Source organism: Nasonia vitripennis, chromosome 5, assembly GCF_009193385.2.
Source record: "Nasonia vitripennis strain AsymCx chromosome 5, Nvit_psr_1.1, whole genome shotgun sequence".
Lineage (NCBI taxonomy): Eukaryota > Metazoa > Arthropoda > Insecta > Hymenoptera > Pteromalidae > Nasonia > Nasonia vitripennis.
This window is the reverse complement of record NC_045761.1, coordinates 26,910,067-26,936,324: the sequence shown is the minus strand read 5'-3', so window position 1 is coordinate 26,936,324 and position 26,258 is coordinate 26,910,067. Positions and strand designations below refer to the sequence as shown.

Here is a 26,258-nt window from a genome sequence, read left to right as displayed (position 1 = left end):
CTCTTTTTATTTTCTCTCACTAGCTCGTGAGCCGAGTATACGCACATGAAATATAGAATCTTAAATGCCGGAGCTACGCGCGCTCGCGAAGCGTCGTTTTCTGGTCTAGATCGTCTCTACCTATATATGCGTGTAAAAGAGCCGCGTACGTCTCTGCAGAGGGAGAGGCGGCAGTAGCAGCTGCATTCCTGCGCGGCTGCGGCGACGAAAAACAAGCGACGAGAGCCGATTTCTTTGCCAAGGACGGCCGACGCGAAATGCATTGAATTACGCAATGTGCTCGTTATAGGATTTTTCCCATGAGAGAGTCGGCAATTTTCAACGTTCCGAAATCGACTGTCTGCGGGTACACATAGGTGTGAATGGACCGGCGCAAAAAAACACGGATTTTTCATAAAAACATTCAAACGCTGCGCACGCGTCAATGAAAGCGAGAACGAATCAGCTGCCGAGTTTTTCATAGTCACGAGCGCGTGTGTATGTGTATCGATTTACGCATCTGCACTGCAGTGCGTTCACGCACGCAGTGACCTTAACGAGGGAATATATTGTACACTCGGGTAAGCCGATCCTGGAAAGAGAGAGAGAGAGAGAGAACAGGTGCGCCGTGGCGTGGCCGAAGTAGCTCTTTTTGTGTTGACTCTCTTATCGCGCGATCTCGCTCGCGGAGAGAGCGTTGCCTTAGCATGCGACGATTTTCAGCGGCGCGTATTAGCGTCTTATCCGACAAACGCTTTGCGAATCCGATTTTCCCTCGCGCGCTGTTTCTCAAAGCACACACCGCCCTCTGTTTTTGAGTAACCGTACGTGTAAGCGGTGATAAAAAAGCCGAAACGCGATCCGAACGTAATTTTCTCTCTTGTGTGTACGATATAATTGATTCGCGGGAGCGATGACCCTCCAGGCACGACGAGCTTTTGTTTCAGAGGACGAGTCAGCGATTCCTCGCTTATGTTCCGAGAGCGGCAGATAGATAAGGAGAAAATCGCTCTCGTATACTCACACACGTTATACAAACACGAGTTCGACTGTCGCGAGGCTTCGCTGGAAGCTCGACGGACAACACGTGCTTGTAAGCACACAAGTACACATCGATCGCTTACCGAAAAATCCTCCTCGTCGCGCATCGGCTCGTATTTCGTCGGGGTCTCTCGCGGAGAGCAGCGTCCGTTCGGTCGAAGAAAGAGAGCTGCTGGCTCTCGCGCATATTTCCGAGCGTGACGCACCTTGGGCTTGGCGAGCCTGTGTGTGTGTGTGTGTGTGCGCGCCGTGCGAGTGGAAGAGAAGACCGCCTCGCACGCGAGCGAGCGAGAGAGAGAGAGAGAGAGAGAGAGAGAGAAAGAGATCGAGATAAAGAGCATAGCGCTGCAGTAGGTATAGCACGAATAGACGTCCGGCGGTCGCGCGAGATTCTCTCAGCGGCGTAACAACAGCTGACTAAAAATCTCTAACCGAAAGATCGAATTTTCCTACGGAGATGCCACAGTAGCAGCAGAGCACTGCGAGATACGGGAGGAGGGCAACTCGGCTCGCTGGCTTGAGTCACGTAATTACGGCAATTACGGTCTCTCTCTCTCTGTGCATGAGGTAACGAAGCGCTACTCGTATTATATTTTTCTTCCTCGAGCGGCGGCAGTGCTCTTCATAATTCATGGTATAGCAACTCGGCGTAGCCGCCGAGCGCCGCGCGACAGACGAAAAAGAGAGCGCGTGCTGGCGCGGAGCGAGCGGGAGAGAGAGAGAGAGAGAGAGAGAGAGAGAGCAATCGATAAAGCGCCCGCGCGCGCTTTACAGGCGACGTGTAATTCCGAGAGCGAGGTACCGTAACGCCGGCAGCAGCGACGGCGGCCATTGCACGCATCGTCGTCGTACACTCGTTGCTGCCGCCGCTGCTACTACTCCATTTTCTCACACAGGCCGAGAGAGCCGCGCTCGCGCGACGAGAGAGTGTGTATCTGCGCCCCGCGTGTATAATACCTTTCTCTTTTTTGCTCTTTCCCTCGCGCTCGCAAGAGCTTTCTACGAGATTCAGACGTTTCGATGATTTTCCTCTCCGCGAGCGGAGACATCAGCGACGACGCGCGAGCTTCTAATCGCCGGTAGCATCGATTTTTCCGCGAGCGCTCAGCTGACGCTCTGTACCAGCGGCGGCGGCAGCGAGAAACAATAGCGCCCGGTCCGATTGTTTATACAAACAACTGACGCGTCGCCGGCTAAATGTGTCAATGAAGCTAGCGCTGCTTCAGGCAGTTGTAAAACTTTACGAGGACTACCATACACACGCTCGTGCGTATGCGAACCTGGACGTGACCTTGAACTCCGTCGGCAGCAGCTTCCCTTGTAAGGTAGTACACGGCGTAACCGGAGAGTCCACCTGGACACCGGTCGTCGGGGAAAAGATTATACCGGGCTCTCTCTCTCTCTCTCTCTCAGTCCGCGGCGCTGTCTGCCCCACCCGAGCAACGGAGCAGCAGAGGAGCACGAGCAACGAACACTATATTCTCTCTCTCTCTCTCTCTCTCGCTCTTGCTCGTATCGATCTGCAGCGGCCGCAATGAAAGTCGAGGCTCGGCTTCGCTCTCTCGGCTCGCTCGCGTCTGTTTGTGTGTGTGTGTGTGCGGTACGGAGAAAGAGAGAGAGAGAGAGAGAGAGAGAGAGAGAGAGAGCCGTGTGTGCAGCGCGCTCGCAACGTGATTAATAATCGAGGCTGCGCGGCAGCAGCGCCGGCGATCCTCCCGAGCGATACTCACACACACACACGGCCAGCTGCCTCTCTCCGCAATGCTTTTAACGCGACGAATACGTGGCGACGAGAGATCACCTGCGAATCCGCGGAAACCGCGCATTGTGTAACGTTGCTCCGCGTATACGTGGTACTTCGAGGAAGAAGAGATGGAGAGAGAAAAAATCGCGTATATAATATAACTTGTTATAGAGAGAAAACGAAAGAGTGAGTGCGCGGCGGGCATTGTGCCGCCGGCTGTTCGCGCATGCATTGAAACGTGATCTTCCCTCGCTCTCCGTGTGGATGTACGGTAATATACGGCGAAGGACGACAGCTGCGATCCCCCAAACACTTATACAGGCACAGGAAGAGGGAAGAATGAATGCGCGCGTGAGCGAGCGAGAGAGAAACTGCTATAGTGTATACAGGGTATGTGGTGGCCGTTCCGGCGCTCTGCACTGAGAAAACGCAGTCCTCTGTGGTGTGCCGTTGAAGGATGGGATTGACCTTATGCGCGCAGGTTCAACCCCTTCTTCCGCGTTACGATCGCGCGTTGAATAATTGGGTTGCATGCGCGCTCTTTTTCGCAATATTACACACTCAACCCTGTGTTTCTCGACTTCGGAGAAGCGTATAGAGCGAGACCGTGTCGGCGGCTAGAGCTACGCGTCGTGAATAATGTATGGAGTCAAGTACCTAATAATGGATCAACCTTAGCGCCGCTCGGCTATGCTAACCCCTTGACCCAAACGCGCGACGCTGCGCTTTCATCTCCTCCTCGAGCCTATAGAGTCTCTATTTTTCTCTCCTCTTTTCGCAAAAAAAAAAAAAAAAATAACGAGAGAACCGGAATTTTCCGAAAGAATCGCCGCGCGCGTCCATTCGAAAAGCCCTCGAGAAACCTCAAACTCGTAACACGTCCTCGTCGGGGGGGGGGGGGGGCTAATCCAACGCGTTCTCTTTTTCTCTCTTTCCGCGCGCGCGCGCGTGTGTATCGGAGAGGGAAACAAAACGGATGATTTACGAGCTCTCGCGCAGCTTCCGAGAAATCGAGCATGAAACGAATAAGCCGCGTCGCTAATGCGCGACGACGAGTTTTACTCTCCGTACACCTCGCGAGATGATGATGGCGCTACTTGCATCTCTCTCGTGTCTGACGTAACGGATTCTATTATTGTATTCTCTCTGCTCCTCTCTTTTTTGTTTGTTTTTTTTTTTTTTTTCATGAAATCGTACTGGATGGAACGCGTATAAAAGTGCAGAGTCACAGGAACGTCGTCGGGAATTTATACGGGCAGTAAAGCGACTGAATCTGAATAACCGGAGCGATATAGGCGAGCGATGCTTTGTACCTGTGTGCGAGCACCATCATAAACGATATGCGCCGAGCTATTGGTCGCGACAGACATACCAGTTTGAGGTTAGCACCGTAGAGGATAATTCGCCGCTGTTTACGATTTCTTCATCACGTAACGATAGCGAGTTGCTCCGAAGCGCGAGAGAAAAAAAAAGCTTACGAGAGCAGCATCGATGAGGCTCGCATGCGAAAACTCGCTGCGCGTGTGCACGCGTGGCCGCGCGCGAAATCTGGGCCACGATTCTCTCTGAGAATTGGAACGCGCTGCGCGCAGGTGGCAGTAACGAGGCCTTGTCTCTTTCTCTTGATTTTTCAACTCTTTTTTCTCTCTCTCTCGTGTATTAAGCCGTAATGCTCGAATCGCATGATGCGGTTCCTTGCGCGCCTCTGTCATTATGTATACGTGTGTAGTGCAGTCGTAGCGAAGGACTCCATCGATCCTCTTCCCGAATGTGCCGCATAGCAATTATCGCTCCATTAAGAAGTAGCTTATACGTTCGTTTACGCTGATGCTTTACCGAAGCCTGAATATACGGTACATTACATACGATATGACTTAGCGCTCTCGTGTATTGTGTTACACCGCGCAGACGTGTATTTGTACGCAAAAGAGTTGAGCACGCGATAGTTTTTACGATTGGCTTAATCGAGAGGCGCATATCGGCGTAATTACACGCTTATACACTTGGCCCGCTGCTGCTGTCGAGACTGCGTCTCTCTCTCTCTCTCTCTCTCTCTCTCGGTATTATTATTATATCAGCGATAACTCGCGACGGCGCGCATAATTATCGTATTTATAAACCCGACTATTTACATATCTTAATAGACTTTGTACATTATTAATAGCCGGCTCTCTGCGATTCCCGATCTCCGCACGTGTGTGTGTGTGTGATCGACATCGAGACGAGGAGAAAGTCCGCGCGAGGATTCTTTTTTTTTTGTTTAAATAAATTACCGTAATAGAGTTATGAATGAGGCTTTTTTGGAACGTTGTTTTGATTAGCTAGAGACGCTTATGCAACGAGAGAGTGAGTAATCGCGTAGTAGTGCGCTATAAGGACGTCGCCTTGTCTCCCTCTAGACGATTAATTCTTATTTATCGCACACTCTCGTGTAATGTTAATTATCGTAATATCGTTCGCTTTCAAAACTCTGCGTCTGTGTGTATATCTTGGAAAGTGTGCACACACGGAGCGATTCCGATAACGCTCGAAAATCGCTGATTAAAAGTTGGCGAACCTTCTCTCTCTCTCTCTCTCTCTCTCTCTCTCTCTCTCTCTCTCCCACACGTCGTTTAGCGGTTACGTGCGCCCGTTCCAGCGGTATGACGAATCGACGGATTCGTCCTCGTCTTTGATCTCTCTCGCTCGCTCTGTCCGGATTAATCTTGCTCAACTTTCCAGACGACGCGCTCGAGGCCCTCGCGTTATACCGAAAACACTCTTATTCCCGGCCCGCGATTTTCTTCATCTTTTTCTCGATCGACTTTCCGTATTTTCCTATAGCTATAGAATCGATAACGACGATCGATAAGAAATCATCGCTTCACACGCGACGATGAGATATCCCCCTTGAAAAGCGCGTGTATTTTTTTTTTTTTTTTCGTTAAAGCGGCGGCTGCGAAAAGACACTGACCCACATTTGCGAACAAAAAAATCGATGCGGCCAGCCATGGGATATAGGAAATTACAGAGCTATCAAACGGTTCGCTCCGTTTTCTCACGTATACTTTCGCGTAGACACACTGCACACCTGGTGTGTTCTGAAAAGTGAAGGAAAAAAGAAAAAAAAAAAACAAGTGCAGGCATAGGACAAACATTATAAATATATACGAAAGCCGGCGCGGCGGCGCACTTTGCTCCCGCTCGCGAGCTTTTTAATAACGCCGAGTGCGTATACGTGTAAGCGCCTTACGCTTATAAATGAATACAGTAATACACTCGTGTGTGCCGTGTACGTGTGTGCACTGTGCATGTGCGTATGGGAGGAGAGAGACGGGCACGCGAGCAGCGGCTAAATCGGTGAGTCAGCCATTGCCAGCCGATCCCCTCTTCTCTCCGTCGAGGCTTCGTTCGTTATTTCTTTCTCTCCGCTGCTGTTCTCTTCGTCCTTTAAACGTTTAAAGAAACTTGGACGTATGTATTGGAATCCCGCCCCACAAAGATTACAACCCTTGCCGACCCCGGGCTTTATCGTTCACGTAATAGATTGATAAAGTTACGTCTCCTCTCTCGCTCCCATCCACCCACTACCGATGCAACGTAACGACGACGACACAGACTCGCCAGTGTCTCCGCTCGTTATCACTCGACTCTCTATATATTGAGGAGAGAGGCAGAGAGAACTCGATAAGGAAACAGCCATTAATTAATGAATTAACGCTGATAAACCAAAGGGAGAGCTTGGCGCATTCAGCCGGAGCGTCTTTGCTGCTTATAACCGCGAAGTAGAGTCGCTCTCTCCGAGAGACGTCAATCACGCCTCGTGTGTACCTTTGCTCGCATTAATTAATTAACGGCGTGTATAGTTGTGCTATTATCGTTATATCCATGCACTGATCGCATCGCTTTTCTTTCTGTTCCAGGTGTGATGAAGCTACGCAGAAACGACGCCAACTATGAGTTGAGGCCGCACAACTAATTGTGAGTATACATATATGCTACACCGTAATAATACCGAATCGTTCAGCCTTTACAACCCGGAGTATCCGTTACGTTCTAAAAGCCTCCTTAAAAGCGAACACATCGCGTATAAAACGTATACACACTTGCGCCTGCAAAAAGCTGATTTCCCTTCAGAACGACGCTCGTGCGCAAACTGCGCTCGGCGGCAGAACTAATTACTCTCTCGCGCATAAGGTCAGATGCCCCCTTTTCAAAGAGAGGAAAAAAGAGAGCCTACTCTCTCTCTCTCTCTCTCTCTCTCACTCACTCGCAGAGGCAGCAGCAATATGCGATTAGCGCAGCGCGAGCAGCGGCGACTTTTCCGGGCCACGGCCCTCTGCATAATGCATTCTCGCTATGCGCCTGCAGTAGTAGTCCAGTCGTCGATTTTAGCTCGCGCGCACAGGCCTCCGGCGTCGAGAAAGCGAGAGAGAGAGAGAGAGAGAGGTATATAGCGTCAGGGGGGATGCTTTTGCCGTAGAGCAGCAGCAGCAGCAGCAGCAGCAGCAGCGGCTCTGTATTGATTGCCGCGCGGCGCTACGCTATCTCGCTTTGCGCGCGCGGTGCGGCGGCTCTCTTTTTCCTCCTTCGTATCTCTCTCTCTCTCTCTCTCTCTCGCTTCGCTATCCGGGTCGCAAGAGAGCTCGAACGTTAACTACTGCGACGCCGACGACGACGGCGGGAGAGTTTCTTCGCCTTTTCGGGCTACTCTGCAGGATTCGCGCGCGCGATCTGAGTCATGCGTGTGTAGCGGACCTTGAACTCTCCGCCGCGTCTTTCGGAGTTTTACGAGGAGGATTTTTCAAATCGAGCCGGTGCGAAAGGGAAATTATTATACAAGAGTCGGGTACTCGCGGAGAGGTGTATATGGTTGTACAACAGCTGGGACGCGCTTGTGCCGAGGTGGGGCCGAGGAGGAGGAGGAGGAGGAGGAGGAGGAGGGTTACAGGGAGGGGGGAGAGTATAGTAGTCAGCTGATTGAAGCATTGGAGGGGAAACGTGGAGGGGAGGACGACCTTTATTTAAAGCACTGTGTGCAGCGGTGCCTCGAACGAACAAGAAGCCATCTCTCATCCTTTGACTGGGAAAGATGAATGTCGACGTTTCTCTCCGCGAGGGATTCGAGTTCGAAGTATGCGGCGCTGTGTCAATCGGTTATCACCGCACGCGCGGCGTTTGCGTAACTTGCATCGATAAGCTACCCGACGCGACACGACGGCTTTGTAGGTCAATAATCTCTGTTTGCTAATAATTGAAAAGAGCTGAACGATTCGATATTGCAGGGACTATGTATTATGCGGAACAATAACGAGGAAAATGTTTTGTCGCGTTGCAGGGGACTGGCATGGAGAAGGAGAGCTCCGCGACGGGCGGCGGAGGTGGAAGCAGCGGAGGTGGCGGCGAGGCGACGGTCACGCCGGGCGCCACCTCCACCCCTGACCATCTCCAGGCGGATCAGGCCAACTCCTTGCTGGATCCCACCGCCCTGTTCAGTGGTAAGTCACGCGCTCCTATCCCATAATGTAAGCGATCTTCGAATTGTCAAAACTCGACTCTCCGGTGTCACCCACACACACATACACACACCACTGCGCCAGAGAGAGAGGCTCCGAAATTACACCCAGCCTCTGCGGCGGCAGTGCAATTACACTCGCTATTATATTCCGCGAAATGACGAGCCACTGCATCCAAGCGTATTTTTGCCGCCGCGGGTGTGTACGTAGATACACTGGCTCCACTGGCCGGTATAATACACACCGACTCGCTACTGATGGCTGCCGCGGCGGCGGACGTGTATACACACATAGCGCAACCATATAGGTATACAATAACGTATAGCCAGTCGCGCGCGCAGTTGGAAATAGCTCGGCCTCAGCCAGAGAGAGAGAGAGAGAGAGAGAGAGCGACGGACTAGCGATAGCAGCGCTGCTCGTCCGCCAGAAATATACCGCGGGAAATCCATACGCGTATACACTCCGCGCGTGTGTGTCTGGCGTTTCGCGTTTTATCCGAAAAACTCTCGCGCTTCGCCCTCTCGTAATGCGACACAAAAGTGCGTATACCCCACCGCAGCGAGGGAGAGCGTAATCGAACGCACGCGCGTATTTTTAACTCGGACTCCCTCTCGGTAAACAGCTCGTTCCTTTTTTTTCTCTCTCTCTCTCTCTCTTTACTCTCCGAGAGCGCGTAGCATCTGCTGCAGCAGAGCAGCGTTTTATTTCAGCGTCGCGCACGCCTTCTTCCATTTCCAGGAGCGGGATTGGCGTAGGTATGTGCGCGACGCGGCGCATCTGTCCCGAGTAAAACACGCACACACGCGCGCGCGCGCGCCCAAGCGCCGACGAATTTCAGTCTGAAAAATCCTAGTTACGGAGAGAGGCATCCCAATAACGCAATCGAGTCTCGCGCGCTCAAGCACACAACAATGGGCGATCAATTAGGCAAATTAGCTCCCGGGAAGATCCTCCCTACTCCCCTCTCGCTGCAGGTATTCCGAGTATACACGCACACAGAGGGACGCGGATATAGGAGGGCTCGAACAGCCCCGCAGAGGCAGGGAACGAGTGGAGGTTTATCGGAGAAGCGACAAGAACGACGAAACGGACGCGCGCTCTCTGTATATTTATTGATTGCCACCTCGCTGCAGTGCGAGAGCGCGACGTTTTCCCGGAGCGGCTCGAGAGAGAGAGAGAGAGAGAGAGAACCCCTGAAGCCTTTGTGTCGCCGGCTTTCTCCCGAAGATTCTCTCTATTAAGCGATTAATTAATCGGGACAAGCCGAGCCACACGCGGCGACTTTGCGTTACATCACGCGTTGCGCGCTGCAGAGAGAGAGAGAGAGAACGATCGCGTGTAATTATATGCCCACTCGGGCAGCGCTCGAGGATTAATTAGACGGACTGCGCGGTCGGCTACACTATGCAGCGAGCGAGCGATACTTTTTGCGCATATTTCGAGTCTTTGTTCTCCCGTTTGATTTTCCTCTACAGCAGCGGTGGCGCTGGGAGCCGAGGGAGATTTCTTTCTTTTATTCGAACTGCCGGGGCGCTGCGCTGCATCCGGGGCTTGACGCGTTTTAATTTAAAACCCGATGAAAATACCGGCCTTTCGCGCGTCCGTGTGTGTCTGTGTGTGTGTGTCGCCTGTCCTCTCTCTGTACTCTCCCGCCGCCGCCGCCGCTTTTTCCGTCTCTCTCCGAGCCCGGAGCTCCGCACGTATATAACAGGGCTGCAGCTATAGCTTCGTTGATTATTGACGGGAGGCTGCTGCGGCGAAAACGCTCAAAGAAAAAATAGCGATGCTCCTCGGAGAGCGAAATCCGTCCACCCTCTCTCTCTCTCTCTCTCACTCTTTCTCTCTGTCAATTATACACGCGGCCTACGCGAAAAGTCTCTAGTTATATGGCTGCAACGGAGAGAGAGAGAGCGGGACGACGATCCCCGTTACATCGCCCGCGGCGCTCCGAAACTCCCTCCCCCTTATCCCACTACGAGTACACACACACACACGTACATGTTCTCTCTCTCTCTCTCTCGCCACCTTTCTCTCGCCGGCGCTGCCGCCACCGCTGCATCGTCGTTGTTCTCTCTCGGCTTTCCCGGGCGGCGAGGATCTTTGCATGCGCTGACCTATTGCGCCTGCGTCGCGGCGAGGCGGCTCTCTCTCTCTCTCTCTCTCTGTACGCGCGTTATGTATAGCTGGAATAACGCACCCGGCTATAAAACATCGCGCCATTATTATTCGACGGCCAGAGCGAGAGAGCGAGTGCAATTAGTCGCCGGCTGTCAATTTCGCTCTTCCGATATATCGAGCGCGCTTTGATTTTCCTCCTTTTTTCTCGCGTTCGCTATTGCATTTATTATACGAGACGCGGCTCCTCGGCCTAATTACATCGGAATAATCCGTAATGTACTCGCGCTTCGTATCATCGTGTAGAGGAATGCACGAAGCGCAAGGGACGACGCAACGGCAGCGGTGGTAGAGGAGCGAGTTCAATTCTGTAATTGCAATCGATTGCGGCGTCGGAACGGGTAGAGGGAAGCTCGTATTTTTCGTCTTTTCCTTTCAGCCGGTGCGCGCCTCGCTACGCTTACTCTGCTCGTCGTTCGTCCCCCTACTCGCGGCTCTCTCCCGATCCATATTCCAGCCCCAAGCCGCCTCGCGCCTTATAACTTCTCCGCCGATGCCTGCGTTCTTCGAGTCCCGAAAAACCGCTCTCTCGCGCGTTATTATTCGAAAGAAGAAGCATCGACTGTACAACTCGCGGCCGCGCGAATTATACGTCGGCGGTAATCGCGCGCGCCGCTATAAGAGAGAAAGCGCCGCAGTCTTAAAACTCTTTCTCTCAACTCCTCCCTGCAGAGGCGCATCTTCCCTTTTCACGTCGCAAACTCGATTCGCTCGCTTCGCCCCTTCCCTTTCTCTCTCTCTCGGCTGCACTCGTCCGCCGCTGCCGCTGCCGCCGCCGATCGATTTAATAACACGGCCATTTTCCCAGCAGCGACGCTGCTGGCGCTGCTGCTTTTCCTCCTCTCCTGCAGTGCAGCCGGCTTTCTTTGCGCTCTTTCCAAATATATATATATATATATATATATATACGCCGGCGCTTTTAATCCGCCGCGAGCGGCGGGGCCAGTCAGCGCGACGAGAGATAAAAAGCCGCTTCAATAATCGACGGCTCTGCGAGCGGAGCTCTCTGGATGGAGATGGATGTAGCCTTCGATCTATCTCTCTCGCTTGCTCGACGACTTTGAATTATGCACCGAGGAAAATTCGATGTGTGCAGCGAGCTGCGTCAGGGGAAATTATTTAGGAGGGTATTTATAAGAGGGGAGAGTGCTTTTTCATTTCTCCGCGCTCGCGTTTTGGCTCTTGATGATCGCAAAATCTTTTCCTCCGGCGAAAATCAAAGCGTCTCTATAACACGCATAAACAGTCGAGTGCAGAGAGAGAGAGAGAGCGGCCAGCTAATGTTATGCACCCTTCGACGCCACCCCCTTTCGAGTGCAGGCGATTTCATTGCCGGTTGCACATCCTCGCGCGCGACCATATCGATTTTCTCGCTTCGCGCGCAGCTTTTCGCCGGGCGACACAAGCGAGTTTATTGCTTTCCGGAATCGTCGCTTACCTCTACACACACACGCCAGCAGTTCACCGGGTCACCGGGCCGCCACCGCCTTTTACACACCCCCCCCCCCCAGTAGGTTTAGCTTTCCCTACACCTACCTATACCCCCCTCGTCGCCTATTGGGCTTTCCTACTCGAGCTTCGCGAACCCTTGGAGAGGAAGGACCCTTCCAGGCTCATGGCGTTTCAGCTCTTTTTACGCCGTTGGATTCATGCATGTTTTAGGATTCTGCGAGAGAGAATATTGCCCTTTAGAATTGCTTTACGCGGGGGCTACAATAAAGATTCCTCGAAATTGAAATTTCATCGGCGCGCGCGCATCTCTCTTGAGCACGTGCCAGCAAAGTTTTTCCCAATTTTATTCCACCTCCTCTCCTCCACCACTACTGCTACGCGCGTATACATATATAGAGCGCAGCGGCGAACCTCCTCCCCATCTCACTCGCGAGTAAAAGTTATAAAGCATAACTTTGTTAATGAACTTGGCAGTCTTGTATTTCTCAAGCAGCAGTAGCAGATCGAATAGAAACTCGGTCGGTTCACTGAACGACTCGTCGAGTCTGTTGTTGCTATTCCGCTCTGCGATAGTGAGAGAACGGCTCTCTGAATTTCAATGCCAAGGACGAGTAGTAGGTGAATCGATGGAAATCGGCGGAACAATGCTCTCCAAACGAATACTAATTTCGACGCTCTCGAGTATTTGTTCAGCCTCGCGCCGGCTGCTCTCCTCCATCGTATGCGCCTCTCTCTCTCTCTCTCTGTGTGTGTGTGTGTGTGCCTTCGAATGCATTAATCAGCCGGGTAGGCTTCCGCCTTTCGCCGAGTATACACTGGATTTAGGCGCGAATTTCGAAAGAAACGAGGGAGACACTGCAGCTATCGCAAAAAATCCTGACGCGAAGCAGCAAGAGCGAAAAAAGCGAAAGAAACGAGTTTTTGCGAAACGAGGAAAGGGGCAACAGAGCGCGCGAGCCGACGCTCGTTAACGCGCCTCTGCTACCCGGAACTTTCGAGTCGAATGGAATGGCTGCTGCAGTGAAGAGAAGCGAGAGAGAGAGAGAGAGGAGGGATTCAACGACTGACGGCATTCTCTCGAGAGGACCGCGCGGCATAACGTCGCTTATAACGCAGCGAACGTCCGCGCGCGACCTCTTCACTTGTGTGTTTCGCAACAGCCGCGAGCTTTCCTCTGTTTTTCGCTTCCTCGTTTATATAGCTCTGTCTTGGAGTTCTCCGCCGCTGACGCTGCTGCCTGGGGATGTGAATCGATATTCCGGGCTTATACAATTAGTCGCGAGGCTTTTATTATTTTTTAAGGGCCGAGCAACGCCGCCGCGGCTGATGACGGGTTACGCTTCGTTTGGCTTTTCGGCTCGATGTGCGGAAGGAAGTCGTTCTCCTTAACCGCGTGTAAACATCGATCAGCGCGTTGCAAGTTTTATCGACCACTCTTCGGTGCGATTACGAGAGCGAGAATTACACAGGCCCGTCTGAAAAGTTATTAGACATGCTATACTCGTAAGAGCCGCTCAAGACTAAACGATATAATATTCAAGCGATTTAACGACGGGCTTGTTAGAGAGAAAGCACCTCTTTAATTAAGATTGTTAAAGACGCGATGAAACTTTAACATCGCTCGCTTTTCCTCCGTTACGATAACACCTCGTTGAGTTAAAAAAAAAAAAAAAAAAAAAAACGTTCTCTCCACTTGCAGCTTACTGGCCGCGCGGCGACAGCGCCGCTTCCTCGCTGTTCGGCGGGATGCCCACCGGCTACGGCCTCGGGGCCCACCACCTGCCCTCGGCCTACGCGATACTGGGTCGCGGGGCCGGTGGTCACGCCGGAGGTCCAGGCGGCTTCGGCGCAGGTCCCTCGGCAAGTTCGGCGGGTCCGCCGCCTCCACCCTACTCCCATGGCAGCCTGGGGACGCTGGGCGTCGCCGCGAGCCAGGCGGCGAGTCTCGGCATCAATTCGGCCTGGTGGACCATGGCCACGCATCTGGCCACCCAGGACTACATCGCCAGGCTCCAGGGCGCCGCAGCCGCTGGACTGCCCGGCTTCCCCCCGGGGGCCGAGAGCCTCCTGCCGCCGTATCCACCGGCGCTGCTCAACCAGCCCTCGCCGTCGCACTCGTCGCACAAGTCCAGCAAGTGTGAGTATATTCCTCGGGAATAAGGATGGATATAAAAAGTTTTCGCGCTGAACTTATTATGTATCCAATACGCGGAACTTTATGAAAATAGCCATAGTTGTATCATCGGCGCTATTCGGTTGTTGACATACGAAGCGCTTGTATAGCTCGATCGATCTTTCATTCATATATACCCGCTGGCATTCATAAAAAATGCAACTCGGAAACTTTTTAATGGAATTCGATAAAATCAAGCCAATCGATCGCGTATCGATCAAGGTCGTCGAAAAATCCTAACTGTTATCTCTCTCTCTCTCTCTCTCTCGAATCCACAGCAAAGTCAAGCAAAAGTCACAAGGCCTCGAACAGCTCGAGCTCGAGTCACGCCAGCGCAGCGGCTCACGTCTCGAGTCAGCAGCAGCAGCAGCAGCAGCAGCAGCAGGCCCAGCAACATGCTCAGCAAGCGCAACAGCATCGGGAGCAACATCAGCGGGAGCAACAGCAGCAGCGGGAACAGCAGCAGCAGCAACAATCGTCCTCGAGCTCGCATCACAACACTAGTACCTCATTAACGAGCACCAGTCAATCATCCAATTCACAGCAGAACGTCGTCAGGTAAGCATCTTCTTCCACCTATACTCGCGCATATGCATACGAAACCATCAAGATGGGAGAAAACGACGCACTAAACTGCTTTTCTCTCTCTCTCTCTCTCTCTCTGTCTGTCCCCGATATCTCTCTCACACGCGCCGCACATACTCACGCACACTGTAGTCCCGCTAAGGATACAAGGTGACGATCTTCATGAGATTTTTTCTTTCGATGTGTACAACCTCCCGAATGCGTAGCTCTTAGCATTGATCCTCGTAACCCTGTTGTGATGATGTATTATTGAGCTTAAGAATAACGAATGATTTTTTTCTTCCCTCGTACAGCGATCCGAGCAGCATACTGGGCGGCGTGAGGTTACCGCCGGACACGGAGATCATCAAGTACACGTCGAGCATAGTCGGCCCGAAGGTCCCCGGCACGACGAACCGCGGCAGGAAGAAGACGATATCCCTCGACTCGCCATCGGTCAGCGTGCACGGACCCGGGACTACTGGACTCTCGACGCACCAGACCAACAGCGCGGCCGCCTCGGCGGCTGCCCTCATGATGGAACCCACCAGCAAGTACAGTCGTTCGAGGGTGAGTTCGGAATCTCTCTCACTCGACCATCGAAGGGAATCCCTCCTGGGCGAACGAAGAAGTTTTTCTTATGATTTTCTTATTATTTTATACGAGTTGTCATCGAGCTAATGCTGTATCACGCTATAACGATTTTCTTTTTTGTTTCCCAATGAAAATTATAGTATAACAACCATCGATTGCAGAACGACAGTGGCAACGACTACAGGGACTCGGTGGACCGGGTGGAGGTGATCAAGCTACCGGCGCACTCGACCAATGGCTCGCTACTCTCGGCGCCGCCGACCTACACGACGAGCAACTCGGCCGACGCGGACGCGCCGCTCAACCTGTCTCTCAAACCCTCCACGGCGAGCAGTGGATCGCCCCTCACTAGCAGCCAACCGCTCAGCCAGCTCAGTAATCTCAGCCAGTCGTTACTCGCGTCCGACAGAACCTGTGAGTATCAACGTCGCGACTGACTTTTCATTTGGAGATTAGGATCGCGAATCAAACTTTTTCAAACGTTTTCACGCTCTTTCTTCTGTCGCCGAACTCGACGTCAGATTGATCATTCAGTATTTTGCATATTATCCTTTCGTTGATTTATGCATTTTTTTATGATTTCCAATGTTTTGATAAAGTTAATAATTCAACGATTACCATACCAGCAGTAAACAGAAGAATACACAAACACACGTTTAACAAAGACGACAACGTTTCAGCGCGTCGTAAGCCCGGGCCGAAGCCAAGGCGAGTGCCGCAGAACTCGGTGCCTGTGCCGGCGAGTCCGAATCCCTCGCTGGCGCAGCTGTTCGCAGCGGCAGACTCGCCCCAGAGGCCGAGCAGTGGCAGCGAGGAGAGCGAGAGCGCAGCTGGCAACGCGACCCACCACAAGGACCGTCCGCGCAATCTCGGCCGCGGTGTTTCCAAGCCCAAGAAGAACACCGTGGCCTCGCTTCTAGCGCAAAGTAGGGCACTGGGCATCAAGCCCACGCCTGCACTCGACCCCAACGTGCCGCTCTCGCACCAGGTCTCGCTGCTGAGGTCGAACATACTCGCGGCGCAACTGCACGCCTCGACGCTCAGTCACCACGACGACAAGCATCAGGTGAGGACGTCGTTGTAGTTTGGCGTTTACTCGATGTTCGATAAACCGTCTGAAATAATGAATACAGTATGCTTTACAGCGCTCGTTGCAGGAGAAAATGAAGAACAAGTTTATGGAAGCTTCTGGCGAGGAGAGCAACATGGATGTGACGAGCGAGAGCGGCAGTAATACAGACGTCCTGAGCGACACGGACGACGACAACGCCGACGGTACGCCCAGCGCGAAGAAGCGCAAGATGAACCACAGCGACAAGGATCTGCAGCTGCCGCTCGAGCGCGGCTGGAAACGGGAGACCGTGATCAAAGGCCTCGGCAAGACCGGTATCATCAAGGGCGACGTCTCTTACTACAGTCCATGTGGAAAAATCTTCAGGAGCAGCTCGGAACTGTTGAAGGTTTGTCTCGATGCCGATCTTTCGATGGTACAGAGTAGGTCAGATGGTGACGATTGCTTTCTGATTTAGTTCCTGGAGATGCAGAATCCTGCGGAGCTGACGACGGCAAATTTCTCGTTCTCGTCGCGACCTTTGGTAGGTGAATTTCTGCAGCCGACAATGGGCCTAGCGGAGGCCGAGTTCGTGAGGCTGGGTGCTCAGGAAGTGGCGAGGAGACTCGAGGAGCTCAGAGCAGCTGGTGGCTTCCGGGACATCAGGATGAACAACCAGTACGAAAGAGATAAACTTGCCTACGCCAAGAAATTGGCCAAAGAAGAGGCGCAGCGACACAAGGAACAGGCCAGGTATACAGCGACGCGACAACTACAGTATGACTTTATTGCTCGCTCAAAGTGAACTGGAGAGAACGTTTTTTGACTTGGGGAAATTGCCTTGACGTTCAAATGTGACTTTTCAGATTGATAAAGGAGCAAGAGAAGAACGAGAGACAGGAGGCTGTGCGAAGGGAACGTGAACTTCGAAATCAGCAGCTACTCGAGGTGAGTGTCCTCGGCCACTGAGCTCTTTCACTTTGTTTTAATCTCGTTGTTTCATTCATTGAAAATCTACTCTCTTTTCTATTTGGGATACCTACGTTTTTTGTATTTTTATCCACTTGTCGTGCGTGTCGCATGCTCTTTGTGTGTACCGTATTATACATATTATTATGTATCAATTATGTCGATTGACATTCGTATTATTATTATTATTATCATATAAATATATATAGGTTTGGATTTTGTACATTTTTTTCTCACTTATAGGCTTATATATATTTATATATATTTACATTTATATATTTTATATAGAAAATTACTCTTACTCGTTATCCTTGAACCCTCAACCATGAGCCCCCTGATTATCCCAATTATACACTTAAACATCAGCCAACGATAATTCGCTAGCGATAGTGACAGGAGAGCCCAGCATGAACATTTTTTTTTTCAGTTTATTCACTTTAAGATAATCGAGTATAACTTTGTACAGACCATTTGTTCCGTTTATATCCACAGTTTTTTCGTTTCTGTATAAACAACTATTTTGTAATTTTTCAACGCGAACTCCGCTTTTTTTATCGTCAAACAATATAAAGTACTCTGACTCTATTTTATTCGCGGAGAACATTATTTTAACTCTTTTTCACTTGCATTCTTTCTTCGACTGTAAGTATCCGTCGATCGCTTAGAGGCATCAGTTATAGTCCGCTGGTTGAGTTAAACAATGAAATCTCCAGTGCAAGAGAGAGAGAGAGAGAGAAATCGACCAGTTCAGATTAACTCCTTCACCAAAGATCAAATCAAATAAAACCGACTCACTAACTAACATCACTATATATAGTTGGCTACAGACATGTCCTACCGCACCTTAACTGCCTAATCACATCAACGCCTATATACACACGCACAATAAAAACCTCAGAAAATCACGCCTTCATCGAGCACATCACCAACGATAAAGCCTATACTCTATATCAAACTACCGAAATCATGACCACAATTCGTGTATCACAGAACAGACACAGTTCTAAGATCTATACAATATCTGTGTACCTATGTCAAATTAGAGAGTAAAAGCCAAACCATAGCTATACACAAAGTAAGGGCAAAAATAGAAAAGAAGCTTCAGTAGGAAACTAGTGAGATCTCGAGAGTATCTCAAAGCTTAAACTCCTAGAGCCGGGTTAACTATAAACAATAAAAGCACACAGCTAAAAGTAGAGCTAAGAAACAAAAAGAAAGTGGACTGACGTGCGGCCTGGTACGCCGGTCGATGCTATAACAGGGTCGTAAGCGGCTCGCATTCACAATCAAACAGAAGATGAAGATCATACAAGAAATCGAGCGCGGCAAGAGCAAGAGCGACGTGGCGCGAGAGCTCGGACTCGCCAGCAGCACCGTTGCCACAATCTGGAAGAACCGTGAGAGCATCGCCGAGAGCTGGCGCAACCGCGACATGATGCACTCGGAGCTCGACGTCGAGACCGCCAAGAAGATCATCTCCCAGGCACCCGCCAACGCACATCATCATCACCATCATCATCACATTATGCAGCCGCTGCCGCTCGTCTCGCCCCAGCAACAGCAGCCGAGTCAGCAGCAGACACCGGCGGCGCTAACAACGCCCATGACCCTGACGACGACGAAGCTGAGCACGACCTCGGCTAGCGAGCCGAGCGTCGTGCCCTCGGCCCACCAGCCGGACCACCTGCAGCAGGCCCAGAGCCAGACGCAAAGTCAGGAACTGCTGGAGGTAAGACCCACCACCATCACCACCACCACCACCGACTCTCCGAGATCCAGAACAAAACCAACACAGACAGACAAGTAGACTCGCTCTTTCTTTATCTCTCTCCGTCTTATCTCACCACTGCCACTCTGTCTTTGCCCGTTCTTATACCGAGATCCACCTGTTCCTGCGCGAGTCCATGAGAACACACATATTATACTGCTGTACACACTCGTGTATGTTTTGCGCCGAGCGTGATGATACAGAGCATTTCACACGGAGACACTCGAGACACTCACATACTCTTTATGGTATATATATACTACTACTATACACTGTCCGAGCGACATCGACAGCAGGCTACGCTCTGAAAGATAACTAATGCCGAAAGCAGACGATTATGGTCGACGCCGGCAAAATTGTGTACTCAAACGTTGTGATCTAGATATTAGAGAGATACATACTGTGTCCTTGACCTTATGTTTCTTGATCATTGCATGATATTAGGAAAGCTTATATTTGACTATGATTTATTATCTGATACGACTATGATTATTATTATTTGTTATGATATTATTTATTTATATTATTATCATTATTAATTATCGTTATCGTCATGATTATACGAAAGAGCACGAGTCGGATGAGTTTTCAGTGTGGTGAAGACTTGGTGCCGCGCTCGCGGTTTGTGCTACCTCCTTAGTTCGTTTTATACCTCTTCTTTTGTTTCGTTTAGTTGATTTAGATGTTGAGTTTTATTTGTACAAGCTTATGTAGTAAAATGAGATGACGTGTATACCGAAAGTTCGGCTAGAAAAAAACGTACGTTACAGTTGACGAGGGTTCGTCGACGTTGCACACCACAGATTATGCTCATAGCTTGATGTTGACGACAATGATGGTTCTCGACTTCGACGAGCCCTCCACTAGCCAATTGCTTGCCATACCGAATAATAGTGATGATGATGAACACATACATCTAGTTCTCGACGCAGCGACTATTACACTCTGAAAAACGTTGTCAAAGTAGGTGTAGCTGATCGTTTTGCTCTTCGCTCGAATTCGGCTAAAAACGCGATCCTGATAACGTCTACGCGTAGGCGATAATCGATTAAAGCATAATTAATCGTCGGTGAGAATCTTGCCAAAAGCAAAACGATGCCAAAATAAAAAAAAAAAAAATCCGACGGTCAAGAGGACTCTGCAAGAAGAGCGCCGAAGAATCTCCGAAAGTGGACAATGAGAGAACAAATCATTTGTGAGAGAGTACAACGATTGACGAGACCAAAGATAAAGAGTGATAACCAAATAAAAATGAATTAACGATGAATTGAACCATAGTTATTAGGCACGTTAGACACTATATAGAGGCTGACGTAAAAGTAGGTGCGATATAAAACTGCCGCAATACTATCCTGTGCCTAGCTTCTCCTGTCACTATGTATAACAGCTAGCTGTATAATCACACAGCATGCCAAAGTTCAGTATTTTATATATAATACATTTGATTATCTATTTATCGTAACTGTATACCGGTAAGCGGATTAATTTCAATACCAATGCGTGTATACATTTTTCTTATATTATTTATTCTCTATCTCTTTCCTGAAATGATTATCATTATTATTATTATTATTATTATTATTACTTTTTCAATGTACGATTCGTATATTTTGTATTACATACACTTTGTACAGATTTTGTAATTTTTCGAAGTCGCATTTATATATTTATACAACATGTTTTTTACGTCACTCATTTATAGATCTTTAAGGTTGCGAATATTTCTTTTTTAATTTGTATAAATCTTCTTTATATTAACGTCTTTTTTATATGTACTTGTGTACTCTCATACGATAATTTTGTGTAAATGCTTATTACTATTATTATAGAGACTCAAGAGAATTGTAATATTACTCTCATTATTGTAATTCTGCGTATATATACTTGCTAATTGAACCATTATGCTTAGCTGTTGCTTGCGAATTTTATAAATATTTTTAATGCTTAATACTTTGTTGATTTTTATCATGGTTGCTGATTATTTTAACATGTTTTGTACTATGTATATACTTTTGGTATACTTTTCGGGTTTTTAGTGGTTTACTCTATTTTTCCTTGGTGTTGGTTTTCTATGCGCTTTTGTGTCACATATACATAACCATTATTTTGTTTATGTTATATTAGAAGATTTACTTTTCAGTTGTCTCATAGAGTAACAGCAGTTTATTATTTTATGCTCGATTTAAACGATTTCTGCTCTCTTAAGCTTGGAACGTTATAATTTTGAATTATAGTAGTGATTTTTATCTGTAATTGTTAAGGGAGTGTATCGAATTGTCAGCTGCATGCCTCTTTTTTCTATAGTCGTTAGTCCAATGTTCAAATATCGTCGCGATCGAAGATAAACTTATGATTTCCTAGTTGAATATCCGCGTTTGCTTATACATATCCAGCATATTTTCTATAGTGTACTCCCGACGAACAAATCTTCGCGATAGATTTATTTTTTCGAAAATATATATTTTGTACTTGCGATCGCGCGACTGCTTTTGTGTCTGTAGAAGCATCGTACATTAGTCTCAGGTCCTGTCGGATACAGGACACGTAGTAAAAAGATCACACTGAATATATAGCATTGCATTATAGCAGCATGATATCGAACGTTTGACGATTAAAATAAATTAGTAAAAAAACACGATTATAACGAAGCGTAAAACGAGGAAAGATTCATAAACGAAAGAAACACACAGACACATTTTTCTCGCCGTACTAAGAATATTATAATATATATACGAAATTGCCTTGATCATATAAGACACGCCGCATTTTTTTAATTCAATACCAATAAATATATATGTGCATAATTCTGGCAAGTATGAACGAAGTAGATAATTTTTCTCAATGTTTCCATTATACGATCTTTGATATGTATATTTATACACATATGTATTTTCACTTCTATACTTTATATTATATTTACTGTAAATGAGTCGTGAAATTTCCGTCAATCTCCTTGGTTGATGCTTGCTCTCCATATATATATAAATATCTAATCCACCCCACCCGACCATCCCCACGAATGCGAATGACGATCGAACTCTGAAATGTGCACAGGCGCGGAAAAAACGTCAGGAGGAGGTCGAAAAGATCCGAATGGAGGAGCAGCAGCGCAAGCAACAGGTAAGCTTTTCGTTTTTTTTTCTTCAAATTTTCGCGCCTGATAAAGACCGCGAAATTCAAATCTCCGCTCTCGTTTATGTTTCAGGAACGGGAACTCAAACGGCAGCAGGCGGTCATACTGAAGGAACAGGTGAGTTTTGGGCTTCGTATAAAAAATATTGTCGCGTGGATACAGCCGGGCTTTATCGTCGCTCACTCGAATTATATGGTGTGCCGTAGAGAACTAGTTACATATTTACGTGCCATGTTTTTTTTTTTTTTCTATATCTCTTCTGTATACTATACTCTTGTGTAGCTTCTCTTCATATACGGCTTTTTTGTTTATCGTCAAGCGGTTATACGACTCGAGAAAGTGCGTCTGCACGTTACCGTAAATTTCTTTATACTTCAGTCTACTGTATTTGTTTAGTAAACGTATACATGTGGCGTGCAGACCGCTTCGCGAACGTAGAGGAAAATGTCGACCACCTCAACGTTTCTCTCTTTGAGTTTTATTAAATTTCTTTTACTGTTTGCGTAAGTATTTTTAGTGTGAGTATTATGTACACTATCGATTATATTTATATTATGAAGTAGACTGTATAGATTTTTTTTTTTTTTGTAGTTGTAATTCTTCGAGTTTTCTATGAGTATATCTTCATTTTCCTCGCATTCGATCACATCGAACCATGCATCATTCTCAATATTGCAATGTATGCGTATGGAGCCGCGAAACTGAAGTTTCTCCCGCGACAGTCTTTCTCTTCTTTTAATTTTCCTCGCGTATACGCGAAAAATGCAACCCCACGTCAAAGTAAACAGAAAAACGAAAAGAAACGCAACGCGAGCTTCGTCATAAAGCCTCGATTACTCAGAATGAATGTAGCGGTGGTTTGAGCACTGGTGGACTGGATGTGTTTTGTGCCGCAGATGTACATGCAGGAGCTCACCAAGCAGCGCGAGATGCTCTACACCGTCGAGCTGGTATGTCTCATACCTAACTTGATTTAACCACCCTGATGTCCTCTCTTACACACCCTGATCTTGCTGATTTTATTATAATTATTATAACCCTATATAACACGCATAATTATCAATATATCTCTATCTCCACTAAAAATTCCCGAGATCCTTTGTTTTGTTTTGCTTGCACAAGCTGACAGCTTTTGACATTAACGCAGTGTATTTTGATTTTGCTCGTATTTTAACGACCACGACGACACATCCTTTAACTCATTAACGCATAAAAATGGTAACCACTCAGTGTTGCTCGTGGGATAAGGATATTCGACGCTTGTTTGTTAACGATTCATTACGCAATAACAATCACTCGTTCATCTGTTCATTCATCGATTTAATCGTTGCATAACAACCACTGCAGATATACCGAGTGTTAATACGTGTATCAATAATCTATTTCAAAATTCGAATCACTTAACGTCATGGGTTGGATCAGTAACGCAGATATAAAATCGCGTAGAATAGCTCTCCTATCTCTTTACACGCAACGCTCCCATATCTCTACCCGTCGAATAACGAGCGATAAATCCGTAAAAAAATTTTACGCTCACGCGAGCTGCGCGATTGAAATATATGTCATCGTCGCGGGGCTTTCGAGAAACAAGAGCCGAGGGTTAAACACTATACGTTAAGTCTGTTTTTGTTTTTTTTTTTACAAGAATACGTACATTACTCTCCTTCACCTGCGTCGAGCGTCATCTATCAGTAACGTTAACCGTAGTTTGAAAACTTTGAAGTATCTATTATAAAAGAACGGACTTGAGTACTACTATATACACCCTGTGGTTTTGTGGTTGAAGCATGACAGAACGACGACAGAGTGCCACTTATTCTATTACTTTCGTCACGTTTCTTCTGTATTATTTTCATCATCACCATTCATCATCATCGTCGCCGTCTCTCTATTTTTTCAAAGAGAAAAAAATCCGCACACGACTGATTGATTTCTTTTGGCACAACAGGAGAGAGAAAGAAGACGACAGCACATGGCGTTGATCCGGGCGTTGGAGAACCGTCGCAAGATGGAGGAGAGGGAGAAGAAACGCCTGGAAGCCAGAGCCGAGAGGATCGCCTCAAAGGAGAGGAGAGCCGAGCAGAGGAGGATGGAACTCGAGCTGGTGGAGCAGATCAGAAAACCCGTCGAGGATATGGAACTGACGGACCACAAGCCGCTGCCTGAGATCAAGAGGATGTCCGGCTTGAAACTGTCCGGTCAAGCCTTCGCGGATATCGTCATGGTTTTCGAGTTCTTGCACAACTTTGGGGAGACGCTCGGTTTTGGTGAGTTAAAGAGTCAATATCGAACGCTAATGAATAATCCACTATGAATATCCTAACCCAATATGCATTTCACCGATACAGATATGGACTCGCTGCCAAGCCTGAAGAGCTTGCAAGCAGCCCTCCTTAACGACGAGGAAGCCGAAGAGGAGATGCTCTCTGTGATGACTCACCTACTGGTATGCGCAATCGAAGACCCGGGAATCCCGCAACCGGCTCGTCACACCACAGGTCTGGGGCAGAGCTTGCGACAGGCCGACATCACACACGCCAACATCAGCGAGGTCCTGCGCATCTATCTGTACGCCAACGCCACAGGTGAAGTTAAGGCCCTGACCGGAGTGTGTCTCGAAAGAGAACGCGACAAACGCTTCGCGGACCATCACCAGAACGGCGGCGACAACGCGCTTAACTGCTCTAGCAAGAACGCCCAGTTCTACGAGCACTTGCACAACAACGAGACCTGGCGCATGTCCGAGCGACTGCGCGACAAACCCTTCCTAGCGCTCAACCCTACGCACAAGGCCCAGATGCTTGCGTTCCTCTGCAACGAGCTACTGCAGAACAAAGCTGTGCTCAGACAGATCGAGCAGAGTCTCGAAAACGTCGCGCAGCTGAAGAAGGAGAGATTCCTGCTGGACACAAAAATCCGAAAACTCAGGCAGCTGCACAGTAGAAAAGTTCGAATGGAGGCCGTAGGAGTGATAGTTAACAAGACTGGAGAAAATGTTACGGTTGAGAAGAAGGAGGTGGACGGGGAGGAGAATACCAATTCCAGTGCTGTGGGCACGACGCCGACACCCGAAGATCCACACGATCATCACCATCATCATCATGAGGAGGAAACTCACGAAGATGATCATGAGATGTCGGAGAACGAGAGCGAGGGTACCCAGCCTGAAGAGGTAACCTCCGTCATTTTTGTGTAATATTATTTTTTATTTTTCTACAGTGTAGTACTCATGTTTTTGGTATTTTTTGCTTGTAGGAGGAAGACAAAAATTTGTCAGGCGAAGAGCTCGGCAAGAAACTGGACAAACTCCTGAAGCAGTCCGAAGAGCAGTTGCAAAAGTTGAACGGCTCATCGAAGGAGCTACGCGCTCACATATTCGGCCAGGACAGATACTGGAGAAGGTACTGGGAACTACCATGTGCTGGCGGCATCTACGTAGAGGCAATGGAGAGTGCCGAACCGGAGGTGCTTAGCATACAGGCCGAGCTTGATGAAAAGTACAAAGACATGCCCGTCGAGGAGAAGACCGAGACTAAACCCGAGGTCAAAGAGGAGGAAGACAAAACGGGCACTGAGAATCGAGAAAATGAGACTCCGAACGAGTTGAAAGAAGACAAGAAGGTGAACGCGCACAACGAAGATGTGGAGATGAAGGAGGTCGAAGAGAAGGAAAAAGAGAAAAAGAAGAAAAAGAGCGAGGATGGCGAGGAACAGGTTACGAGTAACGATAAGAAAGAAGTAAATCATTGTAATCCGGAGGATTCGAAGAATTCGATTGCCGAAGTTAAAAACGAAGTTGACAGTGAGGCGAAGAATAATTCTAAGGTGGAAGAGGCAAAACAGGAGGCCGAAGTTACTAAGATGGAAGTGGATATCAAGACTGAGGAGAATAAGAAAGAGGAAAACGGCACTGACGAAGAGATTATTAAGCCTGCGATCAAAATGGAAGACAAAATTGTCGAGACAATAGTCAATGGCGATAAGTTTAATCATGTTAATAATTTGCACAACGGTAAGGATTTGAACGGCAGCTATCTTTCAGGTAATGCGTTAATCTTACATTATTTGAACACGATTGCTGTACTAGCACAAGAATCTACAAAACGTACTTTATTTACAG

The 26,258-nt window shown here is 48.5% G+C and overlaps 1 protein-coding gene across 20 annotated transcripts in view; it reads left to right on the top strand.

The window, feature by feature from the left end:
- The window catches only part of LOC100119546 (bromodomain adjacent to zinc finger domain protein 2B), a 41,157-nt gene that overhangs the window by 7,669 nt on the left and 7,230 nt on the right, over window positions 1-26,258 (top strand). For 6 of the 20 annotated variants that reach the window (XR_001729212.3, XM_031931042.2, XM_016985877.3 and 3 more), the window contains 18 exons: window positions 6,667-6,724; window positions 8,082-8,241; window positions 13,586-14,023; window positions 14,338-14,617; window positions 14,777-14,794; window positions 14,938-15,193; window positions 15,358-15,631; window positions 15,844-16,283; window positions 16,351-16,677; window positions 16,747-17,021; window positions 17,135-17,216; window positions 18,499-18,966; window positions 22,060-22,125; window positions 22,211-22,255; window positions 23,035-23,088; window positions 24,087-24,405; window positions 24,487-25,310; window positions 25,394-26,180. Coding sequence is in view for 19 of the 20 variants with exons in the window: in XM_031931042.2 (XP_031786902.1) it covers window positions 8,091-8,241; window positions 13,586-14,023; window positions 14,338-14,617; window positions 14,777-14,794; window positions 14,938-15,193; window positions 15,358-15,631; window positions 15,844-16,283; window positions 16,351-16,677; window positions 16,747-17,021; window positions 17,135-17,216; window positions 18,499-18,966; window positions 22,060-22,125; window positions 22,211-22,255; window positions 23,035-23,088; window positions 24,087-24,405; window positions 24,487-25,310; window positions 25,394-26,180 (5,104 nt within the window). In the remaining variant the exon portion in view is untranslated. The remainder of the gene's footprint in view (window positions 1-6,666; window positions 6,725-8,081; window positions 8,242-13,585; window positions 14,024-14,337; window positions 14,618-14,776; window positions 14,795-14,937; window positions 15,194-15,357; window positions 15,632-15,843; window positions 16,284-16,350; window positions 16,678-16,746; window positions 17,022-17,134; window positions 17,217-18,498; window positions 18,967-22,059; window positions 22,126-22,210; window positions 22,256-23,034; window positions 23,089-24,086; window positions 24,406-24,486; window positions 25,311-25,393; window positions 26,181-26,258) is intronic. The other 14 variants (XM_008208732.4, XM_008208726.4, XM_016985890.3 and 11 more) reach the window with 12 other exon arrangements.